Raw genomic sequence first — 26,827 nt, 5'->3', positions numbered from 1 at the left:
ATACACGTTAATTCTGGTGACCATCGAAACACGATCTCATCTATATGGAGACATTATCAACATAATGGGAACACGAGAGATTTGCCGCGGCAAGACAACCACATTCGGCTGGACCATCTAAGGAATCGATTCCAGACTGACAGTTTGACTGTTTGGGCCATTCATGGCTGATTTTCTCAATCAGTTCTAAGACTGTACGGAACCGACAGAAGGAGCGCAACATCCCTGCCCGACTGACTGCAATACGTCGGCCTGTGAGCAGCTGTTCATTCAAGGACAGGGACGTAACTTCACGCTTCAGCAGGATAATATCCGTCCACATGTCGCTCGTTTTGTGACAGATTTCCTGTGACAGCAGAACATTCCGGTACTCCCCTTGCCAGCTGTTTCTCCGGACCTATCCCCTATCGAGCATGCTTGGGATGAAATGGACCGACATTTACGTCAAGCCCAGAATCAGCCATTGACGTTAGCTCAATTTGGACAAGTGTTGGTCCAGACATGGAACAACATTCCCAAAGCTTTCTTTAAAAGAATCGTTTAGTGTCGTCTTTGTCAAGGCTGCATCAACGCCAATGGTGGACACACACGATACTGACTTTGTGAATTGACTTTTGATACCATATCTCTTCAAGGGCGCGTCACGATGTCATATCATACAGATTTCGATATTATCCTGTTAATCAGGATGTGATGGGTAGTATGTAAAGGTTAACATCCGGGTATATCAGGATGTGATGGGTACTATGTAAAGGTTAATATTTGGGTATATCAAGAAGTGATGATAGTATGTAAAGGTTAATATTTCGGTATATCAGGATGTGATGGGTAGTATGTAAAGGTTAATACTTTGGTATATCAGGATGTGATGGGTAGTATGTAAAGGTTAATACTTGGGTATATCAGGATGTGATGGGTAGTATGTAAAGGTTAATATACGGGTATATCAGGGTGTGATGGATTGTATGTAAAGGTTAATATACGGGTATATCAGGATGTGATGGGTAGTATGTAAAGGTTAATATTTGGGTTTATCAGGATGTGATGGGTAGTATGTAAAGGTTAATATTTCGGTATATCAGGATGTGATGGGTAGTATGTAAAGGTTAATACTTGGGTATATCAGGATGTGATGGGTAGTATGTAAAGATTAATATACGGGTATATCAGGATGTGATGGGTAGTATGTAAAGGTTAATACTTGGGTATATCAGGATGTGATGGGTAGTATGTAAAGGTTAATATACGGGTATATCAGGATGTGATGGGTAGTATGTAAAGGTTAATATTTGGGTTTATCAGGATGTGATGGGTAGTATGTAAAGGTTAATATTTGGGTATATCAGGATGTGATGGGTAGTATGTAAAGGTTAATACTTGGGTATATCAGGATGTGATGGGTAGTATGTAAAGGTTAATATACGGGCATATCAGGATGTGATGGGTAGTATGTAAAGGTTAATATTTCGGTATATCAGGATGTGATGGGTAGTATGTAAAGGTTAATATTTCGGTATATCAGGATGTGATGGGTAGTATGTAAAGGTTAATACTTGGGTATATCAGGATGTGATGGGTAGTATGTAAAGATTAATATACGGGTATATCAGGATGTGATGGGTAGTATGTAAAGGTTAATATACGGGCATATCAGGATGTGATGGGTAGTATGTAAAGGTTAATATTTCGGTATATCAGGATGTGATGGGTAGTATGTAAAGGTTAATACTTGGGTATATCAGGATGTGATGGGTAGTATGTAAAGATTAATATACGGGTATATCAGGATGTGATGGGTAGTATGTAAAGGTTAATATACGGGTATATCAGGATGTGATGGGTAGTATGTAAAGGTTAATATACGGGTATATCAGGATGTGATGGGTAGTATGTAAAGGTTAATATTTGGGTTTATCAGGATGTGATGGGTAGTATGTAAAGGTTAATATTTGGGTATATCAGGATGTGATGGGTAGTATGTAAAGGTTAATACTTGGGTATATCAGGATGTGATGGGTAGTATGTAAAGGTTAATATTTGGGTATATCAAGAAGTGATGATAGTATGTAAAGGTTAATATTTCGGTATATCAGGATGTGATGGGTAGTATGTAAAGGTTAATACTTGGGTATATCAGGATGTGATGGGTAGTATGTAAAGGTTAATACTTGGGTATATCAGGATGTGATGGGTAGTATGTAAAGGTTAATATACGGGTATATCAGGGTGTGATGGATTGTATGTAAAAGGTTAATATACGGGTATATCAGGATGTGATGGGTAGTATGTAAAGGTTAATATTTGGGTTTATCAGGATGTGATGGGTAGTATGTAAAGGTTAATATTTCGGTATATCAGGATGTGATGGGTAGTATGTAAAGGTTAATACTTGGGTATATCAGGATGTGATGGGTAGTATGTAAAGATTAATATACGGGTATATCAGGATGTGATGGGTAGTATGTAAAGGTTAATACTTGGGTATATCAGGATGTGATGGGTAGTATGTAAAGGGTTAATATACGGGTATATCAGGATGTGATGGGTAGTATGTAAAGGTTAATATTTGGGTTTATCAGGATGTGATGGGTAGTATGTAAAGGTTAATATTTGGGTATATCAGGATGTGATGGGTAGTATGTAAAGGTTAATACTTGGGTATATCAGGATGTGATGGGTAGTATGTAAAGGTTAATATACGGGCATATCAGGATGTGATGGGTAGTATGTAAAGGTTAATATTTCGGTATATCAGGATGTGATGGGTAGTATGTAAAGGTTAATACTTGGGTATATCAGGATGTGATGGGTAGTATGTAAAGGTTAATATACGGGTATATCAGGATGTGATGGGTAGTATGTAAAGGTTAATATACGGGTATATCAGGATGTGATGGGTAGTATGTAAAGGTTAATATTTGGGTTTATCAGGATGTGATGGGTAGTATGTAAAGGTTAATATTTCGGTATATCAGGATGTGATGGGTAGTATGTAAAGGTTAATACTTGGGTATATCAGGATGTGATGGGTAGTATGTAAAGATTAATATACGGGTATATCAGGATGTGATGGGTAGTATGTAAAGGTTAATATACGGGCATATCAGGATGTGATGGGTAGTATGTAAAGGTTAATATTTCGGTATATCAGGATGTGATGGGTAGTATGTAAAGGTTAATACTTGGGTATATCAGGATGTGATGGGTAGTATGTAAAGATTAATATACGGGTATATCAGGATGTGATGGGTAGTATGTAAAGGTTAATATACGGGTATATCAGGATGTGATGGGTAGTATGTAAAGGTTAATATACGGGTATATCAGGATGTGATGGGTAGTATGTAAAGGTTAATATTTGGGTTTATCAGGATGTGATGGGTAGTATGTAAAGGTTAATATTTGGGTATATCAGGATGTGATGGGTAGTATGTAAAGGTTAATATTTGGGTATATCAGGATGTGATGGGTAGTATGTAAAGATTAATATACGGGTATATCAGGATGTGATGGGTAGTATGTAAAGGTTAATACTTGGGTATATCAGGATGTGATGGGTAGTATGTAAAGGTTAATATACGGGTATATCAGGATGTGATGGGTAGTATGTAAAGGTTAATACCTGGGTATATCAGGATGTGATGGGTAGTATGTAAAGGTTAATATACGGGCATATCAGGATGTGATGGGTAGTATGTAAAGGTTAATATTTCGGTATATCAGGATGTGATGGGTAGTATGTAAAGGTTAATACTTGGGTATATCAGGATGTGATGGGTAGTATGTAAAGGTTAATATACGGGTATATCAGGATGTGATGGGTAGTATGTAAAGGTTAATATACGGGTATATCAGGATGTGATGGGTAGTATGTAAAGGTTAATATTTGGGTATATCAAGAAGTGATGATAGTATGTAAAGGTTAATATCCGTGAATATCAGAATGTGATAGGTAGTATAGACAAGTACTAGTAAATATTTGGGTATAACAGAATGTGATGGTAGTATGTAAAAGGTTAAGCTCTAACGTATACATCCCTCTCCCACTTGATCTTGTAACTTATTTCTGGGTCCACAAGTTTAGCCTGGATATAATTCTGAAAGTCCAAGGTTTTGTGTTGTCTTTCTTCCTTGTGGCCCCCCAAGCGCTGTCCGCAAGACTTACCTCCTTTATGGAAATCGCGGGAAAACCTTATAGCTATTAATGTGGTTCAAATGTTCGCAGGTGTATACTTGTATACAAAAGATTTCTTTTGTTTGGCTTATCTCTTCTTTTGTAAATATGGGTAATTCTGAGGACACAAAATACATGTCTTCTTCCCCCTCGAGCAGGAAAAATTGTTCTGCATGTGGAAAGTTAATGTCGCCTCAGGATCGATGCTGATTGCTGGGAGTGCGTTGATATTCCATATTCCTTAGTCTCCCGCTGCCAGGCATGTCAGCCCCTGTCACCGACATCATGTGTAAAGTAAGCATTAGTAATCAAGAAAGCCCGAGGAAAGAAGATCTTTTTAAAAACTACACACTAGAACTCCAGCTAAGGTGCCTACAAAAGCGGAGGTCATCTGGGACACTCAGTCTACTCCAGAGGCTGTAAAACTGCAGCTCGTTACGTGGGGCCTTATCTGCGGCTTTGAAGCCGTTTGGAGATCTCATCAAGGTCTTTGGAAAACGGATCTCAGCACTTTCACAAAAGAACCTAACACGTTAGAGGTATCTCGGCCAATTAAAAAAATCCAGTCTAAGTAAACTTAGGCTTATACTGAGTCTAACAAACCCTAGTAGAAGGTCGCGTCAGCTAACCTTTTCAATTGACCAATCAGAACACAGCTTACCAAATCGCGAAAGTTGACATTCGCACATCCGTTTTGAACTTTTACCTCGAAAAAGTTTGTACCCGAACGATTCCGAATGCTATTTTACGTACGATTGCTTCCGAGTGGTGCACATGGGGCACCCCACAACAGTGAGTAAACAGTCGCCGAAAATAGCGTTTTTGTCAATATTCAAGGGTGACAGCTTGCGGAGATAATAGCTGTTGGTAACCATGTCATCAGAAAACCCTTAGTGTATATACTGCAGGTCAAATATCTGTGTTTTATGCGGATTTTCGTTTGTTGAGGGATCAGTCTCAGTGACCGGGGAATTCTGTAAGTCCCGCCGAACCCCAAACAGTAGACTAATACTTAGTCTCTGAACATATAATTTCGATAGTAACAAACAAGCCCATTTAAATTGAAAAGGAGCCCCAGGAAGACCGGAGATTTCTGAGGAAATCTAGACTTGCTTTATTTAGGGCTTTAGTGCTGTAGAGAGGGCTTGACAGTAGGGTAAATAATGTGGTTCAGGGACTGTGAGACAGACTAGGGCCACACAGGCAGCATGGACCACACCGCCCGTACGGGCCGCAATACCGTTTGTCCTAATTTGTATCATACAGACATTTGCATGCGTTCTTCTCAGTCATACATCGCAATCATCTCGCGGACATAATCTTCGAACCATAATTAAACCTGTTATACATTTGATAACAGGCTGGTCTCATTGGAAGTGCTATATCTGGACGCAATGTCTCCTTTACCAGGTGCCCGAGACCTCTATTCAAGAGGATCATTGGAATAAATTTGGATTTGAATTATGGATTATCATCACTTAAGTACCGTGACAGTTTGGGATGTTCATCACTTCAAACGAAGGAGTCGCCTTCCTTTGAGAAAAGCTTTCAAGGATTTGCATTTAAACTTCATGAAAACTCGTGTATCACGGAAGGGAGGATCAGGGACTTTGACGAGAGAGTACCACTAATAAACAATACTCAAGGACTGTTTACTGGTTTGAGTCTTGGATTAGGAAGATGCTGCCATCAACTAGTGAAGTCGATGTTGTGAAGGCCCGTTGGCAGTCAAGATGGAGGTCTCATGGGATCCAAATGATTTACGGCTACTTGGACAACATGGCCAAGGCAGCACTCTCAGTCTTTAATAGCTAAACTTGTAGGTCAAATTAACACTCTTGAGGAGAGACTCCCATCTTCATCAACTCGGTTCTTCAAGCTCATGTGAAACCAGGAACATGTTATATTCACAACACTTGTCCAACTAGATCCTTAATGACAGAGGCCTAAGAGATCAGAAGATGACAGGAAGTTCCATGGAGCCTTAGCACTGACATCCTCTGCTCACTTGAGACTTCTTTAGAGTGATCTTTATGGTCACAGGTCCCACAGGGACCTGGCCGAGCTGGGCCCACAGAATAAGATGGTATAACCGTAACACATCCAAGTCACATACCAATCGATACCGAAAAGGATAACAGGCCAAAGGCCCAAATCAATCTGACTTTTCATACCTCACTGACAAAGAACACTTCTTGTTGAATTTAGTTGGCTATAGAAGGATATTGCTCTGCATTTGCATTTATCCTCACCAAACAAGGGATTCATTTTGGGAAGGACCCAATACTGACAAGTATACTCCATTCCTTTGAGACAGAAGTTATCCTGAGGCAACACATATCTATCAAATGGGACTCATCAGTCATCTTATCGTGACTGCTGCGTTATCCATTTGCACCTAGGGAGAAAGCATCTTTATCACACTTGTAATGCAAGACTGCTTTTCTTTTGACTTTAGATACGGCTTCTAGAATCTTCTAGTATGAAGGATTCATCTAGAGCTGTAACTAAAGCACTGCCGGGGTTTCCCTCAAATAACTAAAAGACATCAATCAGACCCTGGGGATAAGTACCTTCACAATCGCAGCTCTTGCCTTTACTTTGGATCGCGACCTTCCAGACAGTATGTTATGCTAAGTAAGAGCACTGAAATGGTATTTACATAATACCGACCTCTTTCATTGTGGACGCCAACTGTGGTTAGCTCGCCAAGAAATATCAGAAAATCACATGACCAAAAACGCAGTTGTGCCTTGGATCAAGAAAACTACTAAACTGACCTATACTATAGCAGAATATCAGCCACCCAAGTACGGTCCCTTACGTCCACACGAAACTATCATGTCAGCCTGCCACTGGGCATCTTATAATACCCTCATCTTTGGGAGGTCACCCAGGACCAGTCGGTTCTGTTCGACTAGCCTTCTGGTGTTGGAGAAAGTAGGGGGAAGAGGTGTTAGTTGATCGACGGTAGAAGCCACGTTTATACCAAATTTGACGTTTATCACTGATTGACATCCTGAGATCGGACAACTGCCAGTGCAACAGTCACAGGTGAGCTACCTTTTCACCTAAGACCTGAGGTGGGCTGATGTGATCCTGGAGACACTTCTTGCTGCATTTAGTACGTCGGACGCCTCAAATGGTGTGCTATGAAAACAAGCGGGTTATATTCAGTCAGGGATACAACAACATTTCTCAATTGAGTGAACAGGGTATAAACCGGAAATCACATCTTCATGACGTCATCAAAAAGACCGGAAATGATGTCACCGTCCAGTATCATAATAAATACAGCAGTAAGAAGCGTTCTCAAGTGATGTCACAACTTCCGAACACAGGTATAATTATAATGTTTTCCCGCCATAGACAACACAAAATCTTGGACTTTACGAATCTTTTTGAAACTATGTCTGTGGTTTCAGAAACAAGTTTCAAGAAAGGGGCAATCAAATGTACATATTACCCATCACTTTCTTGATAAACTCAAAGAATAACCTTACATACTTCCTAATATACTGAACCACAAAAGAAACGTCGCTTTGCAAATGCAAAATTTTGTTCTTGCAAGATGGTGTTTTTATTATGTTTGTACCGTTTTCTTGACATGTTTTTCAATCCAAATTGACAGTTATTACCAACATCAGTGTGTTTTCTGTGGAAATCGCATATCGACCAAACGCACCGAAAAAGGCAGACATGGAAACAGGTTCCGTATGGCATTCGTGAAAATGAAAATGCACTTGCATGTCCTGACAACCCTACCAATGAAAGCGGGTCCCAAGCTCGCCTGAAATCATTTTTATTTTGACACAACCACCATGCGACGTCTTACGAGAGATCAGGGGAAACAAGTCGTGGGACGTTTGCAAGTTGTCCAGACTCAAAACAGACCCACCAGTTCCGATACAGTGCGTCGACGTTTGCGCGGGAGAAACCTCTGCTGTCACAGATCATACCGTAATCCTGTCCTCACCGCTCATCACCGCCAAAACCGACCAAAATGGGCAACTCAGCATCGAAATTGAGCTTATCGACAATGGAGACCTGTGCTGTTATCTCGTGAAAGCCGATATTGTGTTTCAACAGTCGATGACAGAGTGAGAGTATGGCGAGGGCGTGGCGAAATGTTTTCCAATGAGTGTATTGTTGAAAGATATTCGTGGGCTGGTCCAAGCATCATGGTGTGGGGTGCAATCGGTCTGAACAGTTAGTTGACACCGTGGTGTTCCAGAATCTTGGTCCAGGATGAGGAAATGACATGACAGCTGCGCGCTATATTGATAAAATCATAAAACCCCACGTTGTACGACATTTTGGACGTTACAGAAATCACATCTTCCAGCAAACATCGGTCGTGCCCACACTGCCAGAGCAACATTGGACTTCCCAAGACAACATGGCATCCAAACCCTACAATAGCCTGCGAATTTAAGTCCAGTAGAACACCTTTGGGACGAACTTCAAAAAAGACTGAATTGCCTCCAACCAAGCCCGACAACTGCGGCTGGACTCGATCAGGCATTTCGCAGAGTATAGACCCAAGTGCCTATGGCCTTCATCGACCGGCTAATTCATTCCATGTACAGACGATGTAACGATTTCATCGATGCCCATAGAGGCCTCTCACGATACTGACTTTAGGGTATCTTAATGGTGCCATTTTGGGTGATTTGTTTTGTGTGAACTCCAAATGTGATTCCCGAAAATGTGTTAACCATAATTGTCAAGTTTGAACTCAGTCCTCCTATTTGATTGTTAATTAGAGTGAATTAAAAGTGTGTGCTTTAAGAAACCCCTATCAGTGTGACATTTCTTTTGTGGTTCAGTGTATATATAACTACACTTAAAAAAAACAAAACGCGTAAGTCATTTTTAGAAGAATTTATTGCGCTAGTTTAAGAACAATTATGTAATTTCAAGGTCCGCTACCTTGCCAATTCTAACGTCAACCAATTCCCGATAACCAGATCTAAACCCGACAAACCACCCATGGGATGAACTCGATCGACGTGTACGTCAACGTCAAAACACGCCTCAGACCCTTCCACAACTGGCCATCGCATTGCAGGACTTATCCAGTGTGTACCGAGACGGTACTGAGCAGTAATTGCTGCCACTGGTGGCCATACAAAGTACTAACTTTGACACCATCTTAAACAGAAACACATTCAACAATATAGACGAAACATGACAATGTTGTGTTGGCGAACTCTTTGTCTATAGACGTGTGAATTTTCACCTTTTTTACCATTGGAATTACATGAAATAATTGCTCTTAAACTAACGCAAGAAATTCTTCTAAAAATGGCTTCTTTTTTAAGTGTGTACTTCCCGCTGTATTAGTCACTTCTCTACTATCAAAGTCAAGAAATCTAGTGCCTGCACGGGGCAACTAACTTGTTTATCCTTAACTCCAGTTGACGAAGTGCTCTACACAGCGGCGCTATCCCCCTAATGCACTCTTTAATGCTACAAGCGATGACTAGGCCATGTTCCAGATAAACCACTATCGTAACATACATACTTGCACTTCATCATACTATCTCCACCTGCCTACAGGGCAGCAGGTTTTCAAACAAAATGTAGGCTTGTCATATCCAGTGTGGGACTCCATGTATATTCTATTTTTGGTGACAAAGCCAAGCGAGCCTGTATGGCTCAGTACACACAAGTATGGGTTGTTGGAGACCGATTCGACTTATATGAACTTCTTCATCCTAGGGATTGGATTAATGTCGACTTCGTTATTGAAGGGTGTATACTGCCCCCACCCCTATCCTCCAAATCAGTTTTAATTACTGAAAATATCTTACCTCGTGTAATTTCATTCACAACAACTTCATGCGCCTAGCGACGAACATGAATAGGCTAAGTTCTAGTAAGTTTGTTTGTGTCCCATTCAATCCACACACTCAGTGTGAGCCGCCCAAAACGCCAGAATACACAACCATCCCAGCCACTGAGGAATCCACAAAAATGAAATTTCAACAACTGGTAGTCTAGATCACGTACTCACGTACTTTGTGTACCCCTCTGAGAAGCATAAACTGGCACGGCTCCCATGACCGAAAGTTATGATTACACGCCTTTAACACTGGCGATTTCGGCTCAAGGCAAGAAGTACTAGAGGGTCTATGTACTGAGAATGTGTAATTTCAAATGTAACACGTTGTGCAAACAACAACCTCTTTTTTGCGTCTACCATGATGGCGATATTAAGCGTGAGGTCACGTGTTGTTCCTTGGTTGACAAAACGAAGGCACAACAGTTTTGCCAGTGGAGTGTCACAAGGCCCAATCCTGTTCACTGTATATACCATACCCGTTGGTGATATAGCCCGAGCCCACAATCTCAGTTATCATCTTTACTATGCTGATGACACGCAGCTATGTCTTGGATTCAAGCCACTAACTACATCTTCTGTACAGAATACCCTGCAGACAATAACAAATTGCACAGCTGAGATCAAATGTTGGATGAACAGTAATTTTCTGAAATTAAACGATGACAAAACTGAGATTCTCATCATCAGCTCCAAACAAACAAAATCAAAGTTCAAGGTCCCTGGAGTTCAAATTGGAGACACGTTTGTTCAACCAGAAAGCCATGCTCGAAATGGGCGTGCTCCATTCTCCAGGAACTAGCTATATAGTCAACCTCCACAAGCCTGGAAGGTCACTCAGATCAGCTAGTAACCAAAGCTTAGATGTTCCATTTGTCCGAACCACAACATACGGGGACAGATAATTTAGCAGAGCGGGTGTTGTTCTCTGGAATTGATTACCTGAAAATGTCAGAAAATCGGAAAATATCAACAGTTTCCGAACCATCCTCTTCAAAAGAGCATTCGACTAAGCGCACATGAGCAGGACTCTGGATATGTAGCGCTATACAAATGTCTAATTTGATTTTATTTTGATTTGAACTGTCCATATACCAATCCTTTGTTTGAATACACGATTACAGGTAAAATGTGAAAATGATAATTATTTTTTTTGTTCCATATATTCAGAACTCGTATATTGTACTTCCGCTGTGAGTAAATTTAATTGTAAATGACAATCCAACATGTCCTATTTTTCGGGCAGGATCCAGACTCTTAACATAATCGCGCCATTTTTCAAAACATAATGGACATTGTCGTAGTGCCGTCAGAGAACAGTCTCATAGCCTGTTGTCTGAACTAACACGAAAGAGCAGACCGACGTAGACGTCAAAATTAACTAAGTGTTATGCTTTTATCTAACTTTTAAAAGTTCCTTTATTAAATGTTGACGCTTTTGTGAAGTCGAAATCGCTATGTTTCTAACAAATTGACATATACATATCGCGTGATTTTGATTAGCTTCATGGGGGACATCTTGTCGCATGAAACCTTTTTCCTGTTTCGTTCTGTCACAGCGGCTGAGTCAGGACAGTCATTGTCCGATACATATTTAATTCCCAAAGCCATATACTTCATAGCCAAGGCATGTATAACTTGAATGCAATTATTTGTTTGATGGTAATCTCCATTCTTAAACTCCTCACCACTGCATTGTATACTGACCCGTCAATCTACCCGTGTCACTTTCATTAATTACTGTTATTTATAGCATGGTATTCATAACCTCTCGCTCTTAATTTTTCACAGTTTCAATAATAGATTCCTTCAATGCGGCACATCGTTTGGGCATGTCAGAAATAAGCTGTTTGCCATGTATTTTAAGGTGAAGATTCAAAAGTTATTCTCAATATTTACCATCAAAAGGACAAGAAGTGAACTCAAAAACCAAAGAAAATTCGTCAAAAGCAATAATGATGACATGCTTGTCTACTAAACAGCTTGATCAGTTTTAAACCTACAAGCACCCTTGGCCTATGTGTTCAGCAAATTGTTCCATTGCTTGCCATGTAACGTCAGTACAGCACACGGCAACACGACAGTACAATCGCGTTTTAAGGTACATGTTCGCAATGCGTGGGAAAGGTTTGTAATTATATCAAATATAAGGACAAATATAATGTCCCAAGAAACGTTGGAGACAGGAAACTTATCAGCGTATTGCAATAGTCATATTTTCCGTGGTGTACTGAAATTGTTTCCATTATCTGGAATATACATCTTTTTAAAGCAATAAAAATGTATTGAAAAAGAGAACGTCTAATGTGTAACTTCCGCCGTCTAACGGGGCACTACAGAAACATAAACAGAAGCAGGGTGATGACAGAGAAAGACAACCTCCTGCTGGTGAAACAGCAATGGCATCTCTGTCTTAGTATTAACAAAACTCCTGAATATCTCACATGTTCCTCATTCGTTCTTTTCAATCCTTACAAACTGGCTTCACTACGAAACTGTTCCTTGATGGCTGTGACTCCCAAATACTGAGTTAGACAATACAACTAGATTATCTGCTACAGGTCAAACAAGGGTGCACCACTGATACAACTTGGTGAGGTAAAGGATCTTAAAGGGTGAAACGTTGTTTCTTTCCCTACAGTTATGTAACCTATACATAGTGCAGTTAGTTCAACAACGACTAGTTACTACACAGGCATCAACTTCCACCACACACACCAGAGGCGTTCTGCTTTCCGTGCCGATACTTGGAGGTGATTACATATTAGTCTAGGTGTTGGTGAGGAAAACTGGACTCATGACTTGTAACTGGTCTCACTTATAGTAGCTGACAAAACGGTAAACCTTTAACAATAGAAAATAGATAATTGTGTCGCTGGTTCTTGAACATAGCGTATCTTAGATATCAGATTTTATAAAATAGGATTAGTTAAGGAATGATTGGATAAGGTTGTTTGTTACTTTATTATTATTTTAGGGCAATATGAACATGTCTATTTTTCTGATGTATTTTGGGAGGTTAGGGCACAGAAGTCACCATGTTAGCTTGTGGAGTGGTATAAATTTGTATATTCAAAGAACTTCTTTTTTTAATATAGGATGCTTGCCGGGCGGAGAGTTCGAGTGGAGCATGCTCGTCCTTATTTCAGTAGGTCTGCGACATCAACACTGCCTTTCCATCTCATAGCATCTCGGTTACGACGAAATTCAAAATTAAGGTCAAGGCAGCGATCAAGGTCGCCTAGGAACGCGCGAGCACGAGACCACGGAATACTGAGGTAATGCTAATGTTTCTTTCTCTCACCTTTGCCTTCACATTGTTGAAATTCAGTTAAGTATATCAATTGGTCTGAGGTTAATAACAATTGAATGGAAATAATGTTATCAGCAAATACATATTCCAAAGCTTTTGTTCAAGGTCATCATGCAAATGCAACAGTGAAAGATTCCGGTGTTCTAGTACTTCCTCAACTTCAAGGACACCTTCCCGCTCAGAGACACAACGCAGGTACTGTAGATAAAACATTTGATTGCTCAGTTAACATTGATAATTAGTTACCACAAAAACAATTTAAGGGTCGATTCGTTGATTCATGTTTTTGACTGTGAAATTCCTAGTTATAGCTAACATGTCAAAGTTAGCATAACCGGACAACGAATCTATTTTACGATTGTATTCACTGACGCATATTGGACACTGCATATGAGAATCACCCTTTCAAAAAATAGGCATGAATGGCTTTCCATGTTCCCTCGGTAATGCTTAGGTCTTGTTGATAATTTATTGTTACCCCTGAATCAGCATGTATCCGTCAATATCCGCACTACGTGTACACACAAATGTCTATGACACATGTGCGTATCATGTACTTGTCACATAGCGAGAGTTGTGTAACATTCTCAAAATATATCAATTTCAGGCACGATTCATCCGACAAAAGAAGAAAACGTTACAAGCACCACTGTAGTCGAAAGAAACGAAATCCATCAAGATCACGTTCCAGTTCCAGTTCCAGTTCCAGTTCCAGTTCCAGCTCTCGTTCCAGCTCTCGTTCCAGTTCTAGTTGCTGGAGCAGCTCCAGATCTCAGCCCACGTCCAGACATAGATCGAAGCGTTCAGACACCGATGTATCACTGAAGTACTTCAAATGCAAGGGTACACAACGGAATAACAAAAGCCCACTAAGTTCAAGCACTAAGATAGGTGATATGTCAACTGGGATCGAGAGCTGGACAACAGATGACGATTTACCCAACATTGAACTATACGACGCACCACTCAGCGGCAGGAACATTGCTACTTCAGAGATTACAATAAGTGAAAATACAATGTCCCAACCTCAACCTACCCTAGTATCATCAGCCGTGATGAGTTCTACATCAGCTGACACAAACATCGGCATAGACAGGACAGAACGTTCCTTACATGGACAAACCAGTCAGTGTCATATTCAGAGAGCCTCACAAAACATATCAAATACACAAAATGAACAATTGTTAAACGCTTCGAATCAAAACGAAACGGTGTTGTGTTCTCATGTACCAGTAACCATTGAAACTCAACCACCCCAACAAACATCAATATCCTATCCAACGTGAATAGCACAGGCGGTCAGGATGATTCTCATCAGCAAATCTAAACACACGCGTGTGGAAGACGCCCCTATCATCTTCACAGAGGGGGTTCTCCTAAAAAGGACGAAAGTGTAGCTGTTCAAAGCCGGTGCCAATGCCAATGAGATGTTTGAAGTAGAAGAGTGTTCTTTGTATTAGATAATTCCCGTGTGAAAATGAACTACACCACAGTAGTTTGTGTTTGAACACTGACATGCAGATTGCCACGTTGGTTTGTTTTAGAACATTCAGTACACGAAAAACACGCTGCATATTTATCTGTGTATTAAACTGAATTGATCTCTGCTACTAGTTCTGACTACGTGGAAACAGCTTCCACATGTCATGCTCACTTTGCTGGCTTTGTAAACATGTTATGTATTACTGCTGTGGTTGATGGGTATTTATACTGCTGGTGTGTATCTCCCTTTCATTAAGAGTGTAGCCTGTCTTTTGCAGCAAAGAGTTATCACGTAAATATGATGTGCCTTCAAAATAATTTCATGCCTCATATTTACGTCGTATTGGTAAACTTAAGTCGCCCACCTTCGTCACTTTTATAATAATCATGGAATCACACTGCAGGGATATATAATCATGAAATAGATAGTTCTGATGGGTCGTCAGGAGTAACTTTGACAGTCAGAGGTAGAACGGTACCAAACACGACCACAAATTGTCCATGGACCATGCAATTCCTCCATGTACATGGGTATGGAGTCATCGTTGATTCTGACACATCAGTAAAAAGTCGTCGGTTGCTCGGAGCTTTTAGTATGAGTTCCTATCCACAGTAACACCTAGGCCCCCTACTCATGCTTGGAGGCGGTTTTGTAACCAGACAAGAGGTAGAAAATATGTTCAGAAAATATGTTCACTTTGAAACAGGTTTCTGTTGACAGGAAATGGTAATGATCACACAGGGCTCCGTTCAAGTCCAGGATCGATCAGAAAAGAGGCTTAATGAAATCTAGCTGTTCAGAGTTCTGTTCTTGAGATCTGAGTTCTGATCAGACGATTCTAAGTCGTTCTTATTAGACTAGTCCACATGGTCTACGGCCACACATTGTAGCCTGACGGCAGTGGCGACTCATTTGGCACATCGCTAATGGTCTCTTGTAACGCTTGCAGATGAGTCAAGATTTAGCCTTGACTTTCGGAATATGCGGACGTGTCTGGAGGAGTGCTACTATTGTAATGCAAATGTTAACGTGAGACAACATGGAAGAATTGGGTGGGCCAGAAACGATATGGTGCTGGATCACTTTGGCTGCCAGAATGTATTGTATCAGTTGAATGGTCGCTGGACAGTACTACTGACACACATACTTAGCACGCCGTACTCGTCCACGTTGTGGTTCCCTTTCACGACAGTCGTGCATTCAGCACCAAAACATCACTGACGTACGAAGGCCAAGCACGAGTCATTCCACTGATAGGACTAATGTAGGGCGCGCTCAGGAGGCGCAAAGGTGTCAAAGGTCCAGGCAACTGCGTAAGGCGAACTGCACCAGACACTACAAAAAGAGTGGACACAATTCCCACAAACTAGAGATGGGAGTTTGATTGGGGCCACGACACGACACAAACACATTTTTAACCTTCATGCGAGCCTGATCCGTTACTGATCAAGTCGTCTCCAAATTTCATTTTTGACAACACACTTGCAATCTTGTATCTCTCCTGGTTGTTTACACAGGTACAGGGTAATCGTAATTATCAGTATATAATCGTATGAACCAGGCACTGAGTTTTGATAGTTCCGGTAATCCTAGTTTTGTTAAACTCTATACATTAACCCTTACAGTTATTTGGCGTTTTCAGTTTGTTTTCCCACCAAAAGGCGCTTTACCAAACTACCTGGTCCAACTGATGATAGAACAGCCACTTAGCCTGATTCTTACTGATATGTGTAAAGGAATGTATCTGTCACAACAGGAGAACGTATACACGATTGTACTTGTGTGTGAAGCTGCTTATACTAGTCGGGACTGATGCCGGCTTTATTGTGCCAGCTCACTGAGATACCAAGCCACAGTTTTACACGGATGACCTGCTCAGACGCAACAAACTGATCCCCAGCTGACTAACAACTTGATGAGGTCTAGGCAAGGAAACAACAAGTACCATGTTTTGACATCTTTTGGTGTGACGTGGCAGTGGATTGAAACACTGATCTCCAGCACTGCGGGCAAAGGGTCTTTCCACTCCACCACTCAGGCGTTCGAACTTCATAGTAACTTCATGTACCTGTAGTGAACTGACAATACTCATAATTAATGAGGGCTTAACCTGTGAATGAAAGTTTTGTTGACGGTTGAAGAATATATTGTGTAGTGTGTGTTGCGAATGGTGGTAGTTGCTAGTGTCTATATTTGACCTGTCCCTTAATTTGGTGGAATAGGCTATTGCCGAGTAAAAATACCATTACGGCTGTTGCGTTATGACTTCAGGTTACAATAAATGCACATGCGCATGCGCCCTGTTGAAGTGTTGTTTGTTATCCTCAGAAAAGGTGAAATATGCATGTGAATTTAACGTTCAGTTAAACACTGTTGCAGTCGACATCGAAGGGACCAACGTAAATAACTCCACTAAATATATGCAGGGATCAATCTTTTACTTCGAGACAGAACAGAAAAAAAAGAAGTGTTGGCAACAAATTCCTTGAGCAAGAAGTTAATGTCTGTAAAACCTGCCACCACAACACGGCCTATTCAGGTTGCGATTGTAGCTGCACCACATACCAGCCTACAGTGTCATTCCTGATTTTTCCATTTTCAAGGAAGGCTGAGTAATCTAGTGAATGTTTTAACGGTCACTGGACAGAACTATTAGGACAACATGCTGACACCCTTTGTTGGTTTGTTAATGTCTTTTGTCAAGAAGACAGCCTCCGTGCTCCTCGTACCCGAATCAATCCCAAGAATGATATTGCAGCAACGATCATAGACTTTGCGTCTGACTGGGCTGGCTAAACTCAAAACGACACTGGGCATAGTTTGCCTCGTTGAGTGAACAAATATTTCACAATCGTACCACAAATCCAGAAAGACCAACTTTGAAATTTCCCATCTTACCAATATTCTACTGGAAACTAAGATATTTTACAATTTAAATCTTTATATATATATATATATAATTTACTAAACATGACTCCACAGATATGCAGTTATATGATGTTTCGGTGCTAAGTAGATAGGTTAGAGTTTACTATTCTAATTGTACAGATAATCACAAAAATGCACTGTTTTTGTTTTAAACATATTTTATTCAAAAATGAAATGGATTGGGCACAAGTTATCCAACTTAGGAACGCCCTCTCCAAAAGTTACATATTTCATATTTACAATATCAAAACATTGACAACAGGGATGTGTTGAGTGAATTTACAAGATTTTTAAAGATGATGTGTATAATATATACAAGAATAGTGATAGTGTTCATATAGTGATAGTGCAAAATGACCAAATAACAATAAATCTAGATTAATAGGTATGCGATGCTTAACGACAGCATTTACATTTACAAACAAATCTTTACGCTGCTTTGTATACAAAGAACATTCTAAAAGATAATGTCATGAATTTTCACAAGGACAACCACAAGTACAAGAAGCATCTGATCTTATATTAATTTAATATAAATCGTAATTAAGCGGACTTGTATTGTACCTCAGTTTTTTATGAATAATGTTAAGCTTTCTTGTGCCAGACCAAAAGAATGACGGGGCTGCATTTATCTTACTTTGAATTTTTCAATTTAAACCCTCCTAAAGAGTCTATGTTTCGTATTTCTATGGGCACATTGTTCCACATTCGTATAGTAGATGAAAAAAAGATGATAAGGAAAGTTTCAATCTCGTAAATGGAAGGGAGAGGTTTAAAGAGTTACGAAGGTTATAAGAGGATTTTTGACCAACATATGTAGGTAGTAATTCCTGAAGGTATGATGGTGCAATATTGTGAAGAATCTAATAAAATAAGCAAAGTTTTCTTTTTCTTCTTCGTTCAGTTAGGGTTTCCCAACCAGTTTCAAAATACAAATGATCACGAGAAGCATAATTTGGAAGTCCTGTCACTATAAGAGCTGCTTCTAACTGTACCTGTTCTAAAATGTTACAGCCATCAAGATACATATTGTCTAGCTTGTCTCTGGTCGAGAACAATACAGCTTGTGGTGAGGTGAGGTGAAATGGGGTTTAACGTCGTACTTAAGAATATTACCCTCATATGACGACATGCATGCGTGTGTATGCGTGGCTGCTTGTACTAGTCCATATTAGTACAAGCACGGCCGAAAACTATGAAATACACAATGCCATTTTAGAAAGTGGTCAAATGTAACATATGTTATGTTTTTATAACAAGCTTTACTAAGAAAGTGTAATCCCAAATATAACATATGTTACATTTGACCACTTTCTAAAATGGCATTGTGTATTTCATAGCTTTCGGCCGTGGGAGCCGTGCCAATTAACACTTATCAGAGGGGTACACAAAGTCCGCAGTCTAGACTACCAGTTGTCCGACTTCCATTTTTGTGGAAGCCGCGGTGGCTGAGCGGTGTACGCGTCTGAATTTGTGTGCTGGCGATTAGGTGCCTGACTCTGAGGGTGCGGGTTCGAATCCCGTATGAGACTCAACCCCAAAAAGTACTATAATCTGTACTTTACTAAGAAAGTGCAATCCCAAATATAACATATGGTATGGTGTAGTTCTTGACTGGGCTATGCCTAGGACGTCACTTCATCATCCAACTCATGCAGTTGACCCCTTGGTCACTGTGAATTCGCATGGGCATTCCATAGTGAAGGACGAAGTTCTTGTGGAATGCTTCTGCAGTGGTTGTGGCTGTAGTGTTCTTCAAGGGCACTGCTAAAGCATATCTCGTGAAATGATCGGTGATCACAAGTACATGTTGGAATCTTCCCTTTGAAATACCTATGGTGAGAAATTCCATGCAGACTAACTCAAATGGCTGTGATGTGGTGATGGAAACAAGAGGTGTGCAGACATTAGTTAGCGTTTTCCTCCTGAGACACCTGTCACAGTTCTTGATCCAATCAATTGTATCTGTTTGCATGCCTGACCAGAAAAACCTGTCACAAATTAAGGAGAGACGTCCAGGGAGACCAATATCATTATGGAGGCCTTGAAAGGCATCAGTGATGAAATTAGATGGTAACGCAAGCTACAGAATCCATGGTAATGTCTTCTCGGTGTTCCAGGTCTGTCAGTTGTGACTAGGTATCTGCATCCATGTTCTTTATTCCAGGTCTATAGTGGAAGTCGAAATCATAAGCAGAGAGAGAGAGAGATGCATGCCATCGGTAACCTGTAGCAACCAACTTGGCACTGGCGAGGACGTTGGTATCAGTCAGTACTGTAAATCTTGTCCCAAACATGTCATAATGGATCTCTTCACTGAGTGCCCACTTCAGCGCGAGGAGCTCCTCTATGAGCTGAAAAGTTGCTTTCCGACGTGCTTCCCTGCTCTTATAACTGATAACCCTCTTTGCCCCATCTTGTTCCTGGTACAACACTGCACGAAGTCCACACCCACTGGCATCTGTATGTAGCTCAAATGGTTTGCTGTAATGTGTACATGCAAGGATAGATGGTGAAGCTAGCAATGTTTTTAGCTGTACATGCCTGTTCTTGTTCCTGTTCCCATTTCCGTGGTTGATTGGGTGATTTCTTGGGCATCAGTGAGGATGATGGCTTGGCATTCTGGACAAAATTCTTCACAAATTTCCTATAGTATGCTGCGAATGCAATAGATCGGCGAACTTCTGAACCACTGGTATATGAACCTACGTAGGTATCGGCCAATTCTCTGTTCTTCATCATCTCGGGATCAGCTGAAATTCCTTTTTCAGAGACAACATGGCCAAGGAACTTGATTTTCTTTTTGCAGAACGAACATTCCTCTGGTGAATACTTTAGTCCTGTTTCTCTGCTTCGCTGAAGTATTTGGCTCAATCGGTCTAGATGTTCATCAACTGTTGATGAGAAGATGATGATGTCATCCAAGTATAAGAGATATATCTTTAGATGCAGGCTTTCAAAACACTCGTTCATGAGTCACTGGTAAGTCACAGGACTGTTGCACAATACCAAAGGTATGCGACTATACCCATAAAATCAGTAGACGCAGTTAGCTCCTTGTGTGGCTCTTATATTATTTGGTGGTAGCTGCTTTCGTGTTCATAGCACTATAGAACGTAGAAACTAAGAGGGCTTCAAACATCTTTTCTCAATCCAAGGGATAGAATAACTGGCCTTATTGGTACAGCTGGCGAAAGTCCATGCAATTTTTTCCACATGAAGAAGTTGATTGAGACGACCCTTCCTCGTACAATGCTAGTGGTATTCTTCGATATCACTGTTTGAATGACATGTCATCTGTAAGTTGGATCCGATGTCTGACCCAGTATGTGTGTCCCAAGTCAGTGTCTCCTGGGGAAAATACATACAAGTAGTCCTTAATAACTTGTTTTCCTCTGAAAGGGCGGTTTCGTTGAAATCCATAAGGTCCAAGACAGTGGCATCTTCAGATGAGCTCAAAGATGAAGAGGCGTTTTAACTTCACAACTTGCAGCACACATAGAAGGGCACGACTTGGAATAGACACAGAGCGAGTGGTGAGATTAGAGACGTGTACATCAACAAGCATCTTCTGTCAACTTCTATCATATGATACTAAGGTATATTCAATTTCAAGATTCCAAGGTCAAGTATACATGATCCTCATATATATAAGATCCGTGTCGTGTGATTATTTCAGAAACTTCTTCTTATATATGTACTACTGTACGCTCGGTATTCTCATCACTTTCTTTATATATATATATATATATATATATATATAACATAGATAAATAAAAACGGAATGCCTTTTTCTCCAACATGTTTCGTTCTCTACTCTTCAGGGAGATTGTAGCGGTTACAGTATGACGTCATTACATATATATTGTGACGTCACAATAGGGACAACATTCTAGAGCGACAAGGTCACAGCTTGCAATGGTTTAACATTGGTTTGAACTTGTCTATGAAGTAGTGTTCTTTTAAAATTCGTTTTACTTTGTCCGAATTTTGAACTTGATATAAAGGAAATATTGTAAATTTAACATCGTTTCCTTTCGCACAGACATCTAGATGTTCACTCAGTGGGATACATCGGGTTTCAGGACACTTTATTTGTTGTTTGTGGACACGAACCCGGGCTCTTAAATTTTCTGATTGACCAATATACTGTTCATTACAGCCTGTGCATGTTATGACATATATTATGTTTTTGAAGAGCAGTCAAAATTCTGTTTTGCATAGAGTTCTCCGTGTCTCGTGAAAGTTACAGAGTGTCCTTCAACAATATGTCGACACGTTCCACAGTTACCTCTAGACAAAAAATAAAATAAATTTGGCTTTAGTTAGTATCTTTTTAAGATTCTGATTTTGTCTTTTGCTATTTATTATTTTTCTAGATTTCAGCATTGATTTCAGTTTTTCATCTTGTTCTAAGATGCACATATTTGTTTTAATTTCTGGAACACATTTGGGTTCAACGGATTATAAGTAGATACAAAAGCAATTACTTTTTCCTCATTGGTTTGTTTCATAGTTCCTGTTAAAAGATCTTCTCTATTAAGCTGTAAAGCTTTATTTATTCCGTCTTCAACAAGATATTTTGGATATTCCAAAAATAGTAAAAACATCCTAAGTTCATTCAGTCTTTGATTGCGGGTGTCCTGGTTTGAAACTATTGTACATATTCTTCGTGCCAGGTTATAGGGAAGACTTCTTTTGGTGTGGCTCGGATGACAAGATTTGAAGTTTAAATATTGTTTCGTATCTGTAGGTTTGTAGAAGATATCTGTGTCCAATTTCCGCCCCGATTTGAAGACCATTGTGTCTAAGAAAGCTGTTTTAGTTTCATCTGCCTCCATAGTGAAAACAAGATTTTCGTCCATGCTATTTAATAGTTCGTAAAATGTATTTAGTTTCTCCTCAGAAAATGGCCAAATTATGAAGCAGTCGTCTAGAAATCTTTTCCAATTATCCATGAAATAATGGGCAACATCCTCTCCAAGAATTTGACTGATTTTATGCTTGAACTTTTCCTCCAGATATCCTAAGACAAGCGTCACATAAGTCGGTGCCATTTTGGTTCCCATGGTTGTTCCTTTAATCTGTTTATAGTACTTATCGTCAAAAAAGAAAATATTGTTTTTTAAGATGAATTCAACGCTTTCCAAAATAAATGATTTTGAAATTCTCTCAGGTACGTGTTCTTCACAACGGTTTAACCAATAATCCAACGCTTTACTTCCTAGGCTATGTGGGATACTTGAATACAATTTTTTTACATCAAAAGTTACAAGTTTGCTTGTTTCATTAACGTTTTGTGGTAAAGAGGAAAGGAAATGCATAGTGTCATGAGTAAAACTTTTAACAGTTGATGAGATTGGTTTCAATACAATATCAATGAAATTACTGAGTCTATGTGTAGCACACGCTGGGCCTGCAATTATAGGTCGGAGTTTCAAATCTCCCGGGTGTTCCATCTCAACATAGCTGCTTTTAGCACTTTCACAATGTCTTATGATCTCCTTACTTTTATGAATTTTGGGTAAGCCATAGAAATTGCTCGATTTGCAGTCAAAATGTGTTATATAATTTTATTTATTTTATATATATGTGTGTGTGAATTTGAGGTAATTTGAGAGAATGTTAGTTCCCAGAGTGACTGGTATTGCCTTGTTGTAATAATTATCAGGCACAATAAGTAACACGGACTGTATCTTGGTAGATGCGCTTCCAGTCTTTTCTAGGTCTACAACAATTAGTCCAAGGAACTGCAGGAGTTCATCATTCAACATGCAGTAGGTGCTTTAGTGTTCAAGAGGAACATCAGGGAAGTTCTGCCTGTAAAATGTCTCTGATGTAGATGAGATGGCTGTCCCTGTGTCCAGTAAAGCCTTGCACTTGACTCTATTGATGGTTACAGTACTCTGTTTGGTCTCCCACCAACTCGGCTGTTATCTGATGATTGTTGACACTTCTTGGGCCCATGGTCTGCCCCTTTCCATAGGCCTGTGGTAGTTTAAAGAGTCTCCATCGATGACTGCTCTCCATCCCCTTTGTATATGTTCAAGATGCCTACATCTGTGACATCTTGGGACATCTTTTACAGTCGGGGGTCTTTGGAAGAGACTGGGATCCCTCAGCCAATCGTGAGTCGCCCAAAGGGTAACTTCCTCTGGTCATTGTAGGCCGTGTCAAGATGAAGGTGAAGATAGTTGTATTGTACATAAGGCATAGTGCATATTTCATTGCCTAGGGGACATGTGCTATTGGTGACCTTGTCCTAGTCCTTGTCCTTGACTTCAAAATGGTGTATCCTGGTTTTGGTCCTACCTTTGCCTATCGGTCCTGCCTTCTAGCTGACCCTTTATATCCTTGAGCTCAGAATTATCTGTGTTGACTGTAGTTTTATCGGTGTCATATATCTTGTTGGTCATAGATTACCTCTTCTGAAGATCATCCTCAACTTGACGCAGGTAACTGAGGAAGTACTCATATGTTACATCCTGGGGCCCGTTCCTCAAAGCGATCGTAGTGCTAGGGTGATCGTAACTCCCATACTTACGACTGTCGTAGAGCTACGATCGCTTTGAGGAACAGGGCCCTGGACCACTTCATAGCTGGAAAGATCTTTCAGATCAGCTCAAAGACCAGTTCACAGGGTGTATTGAAGAATCTGTTTCGTGTCGCTTGGATGAACCTTACCAGGGATAACTAATTAGCTGAGAATATCCCCCAGGCGACACGAGCACTCCTCGCTTGGCCATGTTGCCACATGATGTTATGCTCTGTATGTACATTACCAAATACACTGTCGAGCTTGCTGATGAGGGCATGTAGTGGTGCATCCTTGTCAACGTGTTTAGCAGCTCTAGCAGCCTTACCGCGAAGGGAACGTCTGACCGCATCAGGACAATGTCCGTGGGGTAGTGGGAACACATGCATATGTACTCATGCATCCACTGATCAAAGTCTGCATCTCCCTTCCTGTCACCTGATAAATAAGGTAGCTGTGAGGCCTTAGCTAGAGTGACTGTAGCAGGAAGAGAATGGATGTTAGCAGCTGTTGATTTCTCTGGTTTAGGACTATACCTTCCAATATCGGTGGTCCACTTCTGGTGTTTCAGCTTTAGGGTGTAAACCTAACTTTTTCAAAGAAGAGACCAGCTGATCTACCTCTTCCTCTGACATATTCTGTGTTGCCATTATTCAGAAAGAGACATAAACGTCTCAAATGAAGGGAAATTCCTTACCAGTAAATCTACTAGGTGTGGTGGAAATGAAGCGCAGGAGATAACGTGACAGAAGCAATGCGTGATAACGAATTTCAACATGAAGTAATATTTATGGATAATATACTTATGGCTAGTATACTACACCGTATATCAGTGATGCATATACTAGAGGAGCATTAACGCCACATTCATGATGTGCACTCTAAGACTACTGATGGAAACTTATGGATAACCATTATCGAAAGAAGCCACGAACTTGCAACTTACCAACCATAGTAGCTTGCACCTGATAAAGGAAATATGTATTCTTACAGTATGTATGTATTCTAAACACCAATGTACCAGAGTGGACTAATGCCTAGATACGGACTGACACTGAAATAATGCTAAATGCATCTAAGGAATAATACTAAGGTATACCTAATGGTTAACGGCCAGTGTTATTCATGCATACTGTGGCAGTTACCTTTCAACAAATAGAGATAGTAGCACCAATAATCTGAGCGAAGGAATCAACACTGAACGCAGAATCTACAGCACCAAGTATCTGCAGAACTGTGACATCAACTAACTTGTTACCAACAAGTAAACAAGCACAATCTCCCAAACAGCTTATTTAGTTAAGATGTAGTCAGATGCATTAAATACATTGTCATGTATTTAAGTTTCAAAAGCAATGTGCAGCTAGCTTTAGAACATCACACACTCACACACTCACACACACACACACACACACACACACACACACACACGCACACATACATACGCACACAATTGGTGGTTATTTCGTAAATAATATGACACATAAATATACCTAGAGCAAAAAGTACTAAGAGTTGAGAGGGTGTAGGGGTTTAATGAATGAATGAATGTCTTTATTTCTTCCAAAAAGATATTCGAAAATTACATAAACAAACATCAGTCAGTTACATATATCTACAATTGATATGTACAAAGCACGGTTATTTACAACAATGATAGTATACATCAAGGAATCTTTTAAAGAATAGATATAGTTCGAAAAATGTAGTATGATGGTTTGCCATGCTGTTTCATGAAGGCCAGGGATGTGAAGTTTTGCACCACAAAACAGTACAAGGGCATCTTCATCATCAAGCATTTCATTTAATACATATAATTCTACGTCCAGTAGGTCAAGTGGTGTCATATAAAAATTATTTCTTTGGCTCATTGCAGATTCACAATGCAAAATGATGTGGGCATCGTGGTCATAGCAGTACTTATTACAAAGCATACATTCTTTTTGAGAATTTGGCTTTAGAACCGACTAGTACAGCAAGCTGTATATGGTCTTTATATTCTGGGTACAGATACATCAGAGTGTAAAGTCTATGTAGACTCAGTGTTTGATGGATTACAGCATATCTGGACATATCCTCTCTTATTGAGAATCTCAAGTTCCATTGAGCTTCTTCATAAGAGAAGATAGAACTTACAACTATTCTGCGCCAAACTGTCTTTGGTGGAATAAGTTGATACATAGTCCAGTAGATTATACTTCCGTGCTGTACATAACAGAGTGTTGCATTACTGCGTGAATTAATATTTAAATGAACAGTGAGTGATAAGAAGGCACGAACAGCGTTTTCGTTGATGAATTACAAGCGTTATTACATAATCTTCCAAGGAATAATAATCTACACTTGTCAATGTACCCAACCATTGTCCAGAGACCTAGGTTCGCACATACAGAATATGTTGGCATACGTTTGTTGAACCCTTGAATACATTTAGCGAAATGTCGTTGGGTATTTTCCACCAGATCAATGTTTTTGCCATATAGCATAGGCATGGATTCACAACCATAGAAACTTGTAGGTAAAACCATTCTTTTCCATATATTAACACA

At 40.1% G+C, this 26,827-nt stretch overlaps 1 protein-coding gene across 1 annotated transcript in view; it reads left to right on the top strand.

The window, feature by feature from the left end:
- Positions 1 to 17,111, top strand: part of LOC124282559 (serine/arginine-rich splicing factor 7-like) — a 37,143-nt gene extending 20,032 nt beyond the window's left edge. The window contains exons 3-5 of the mRNA XM_046718563.1: positions 13,118 to 13,297; positions 13,438 to 13,527; positions 13,940 to 17,111. Of these exons, the coding sequence (XP_046574519.1) occupies positions 13,118 to 13,297; positions 13,438 to 13,527; positions 13,940 to 14,618 (949 nt within the window). The 3' untranslated portion in view covers positions 14,619 to 17,111. The remainder of the gene's footprint in view (positions 1 to 13,117; positions 13,298 to 13,437; positions 13,528 to 13,939) is intronic.
- Positions 17,112 to 26,827: the final 9,716 nt, after the last annotated feature.

Source organism: Haliotis rubra, unplaced genomic scaffold (assembly GCF_003918875.1).
Source record: "Haliotis rubra isolate DU_JTF1 unplaced genomic scaffold, ASM391887v1 Scf30, whole genome shotgun sequence".
Taxonomy (NCBI): Eukaryota; Metazoa; Mollusca; class Gastropoda; order Lepetellida; family Haliotidae; genus Haliotis; species Haliotis rubra.
The sequence above is the reverse complement of the archived record's forward strand: the minus strand, read 5'-3'. Positions and strand labels throughout refer to the sequence as shown.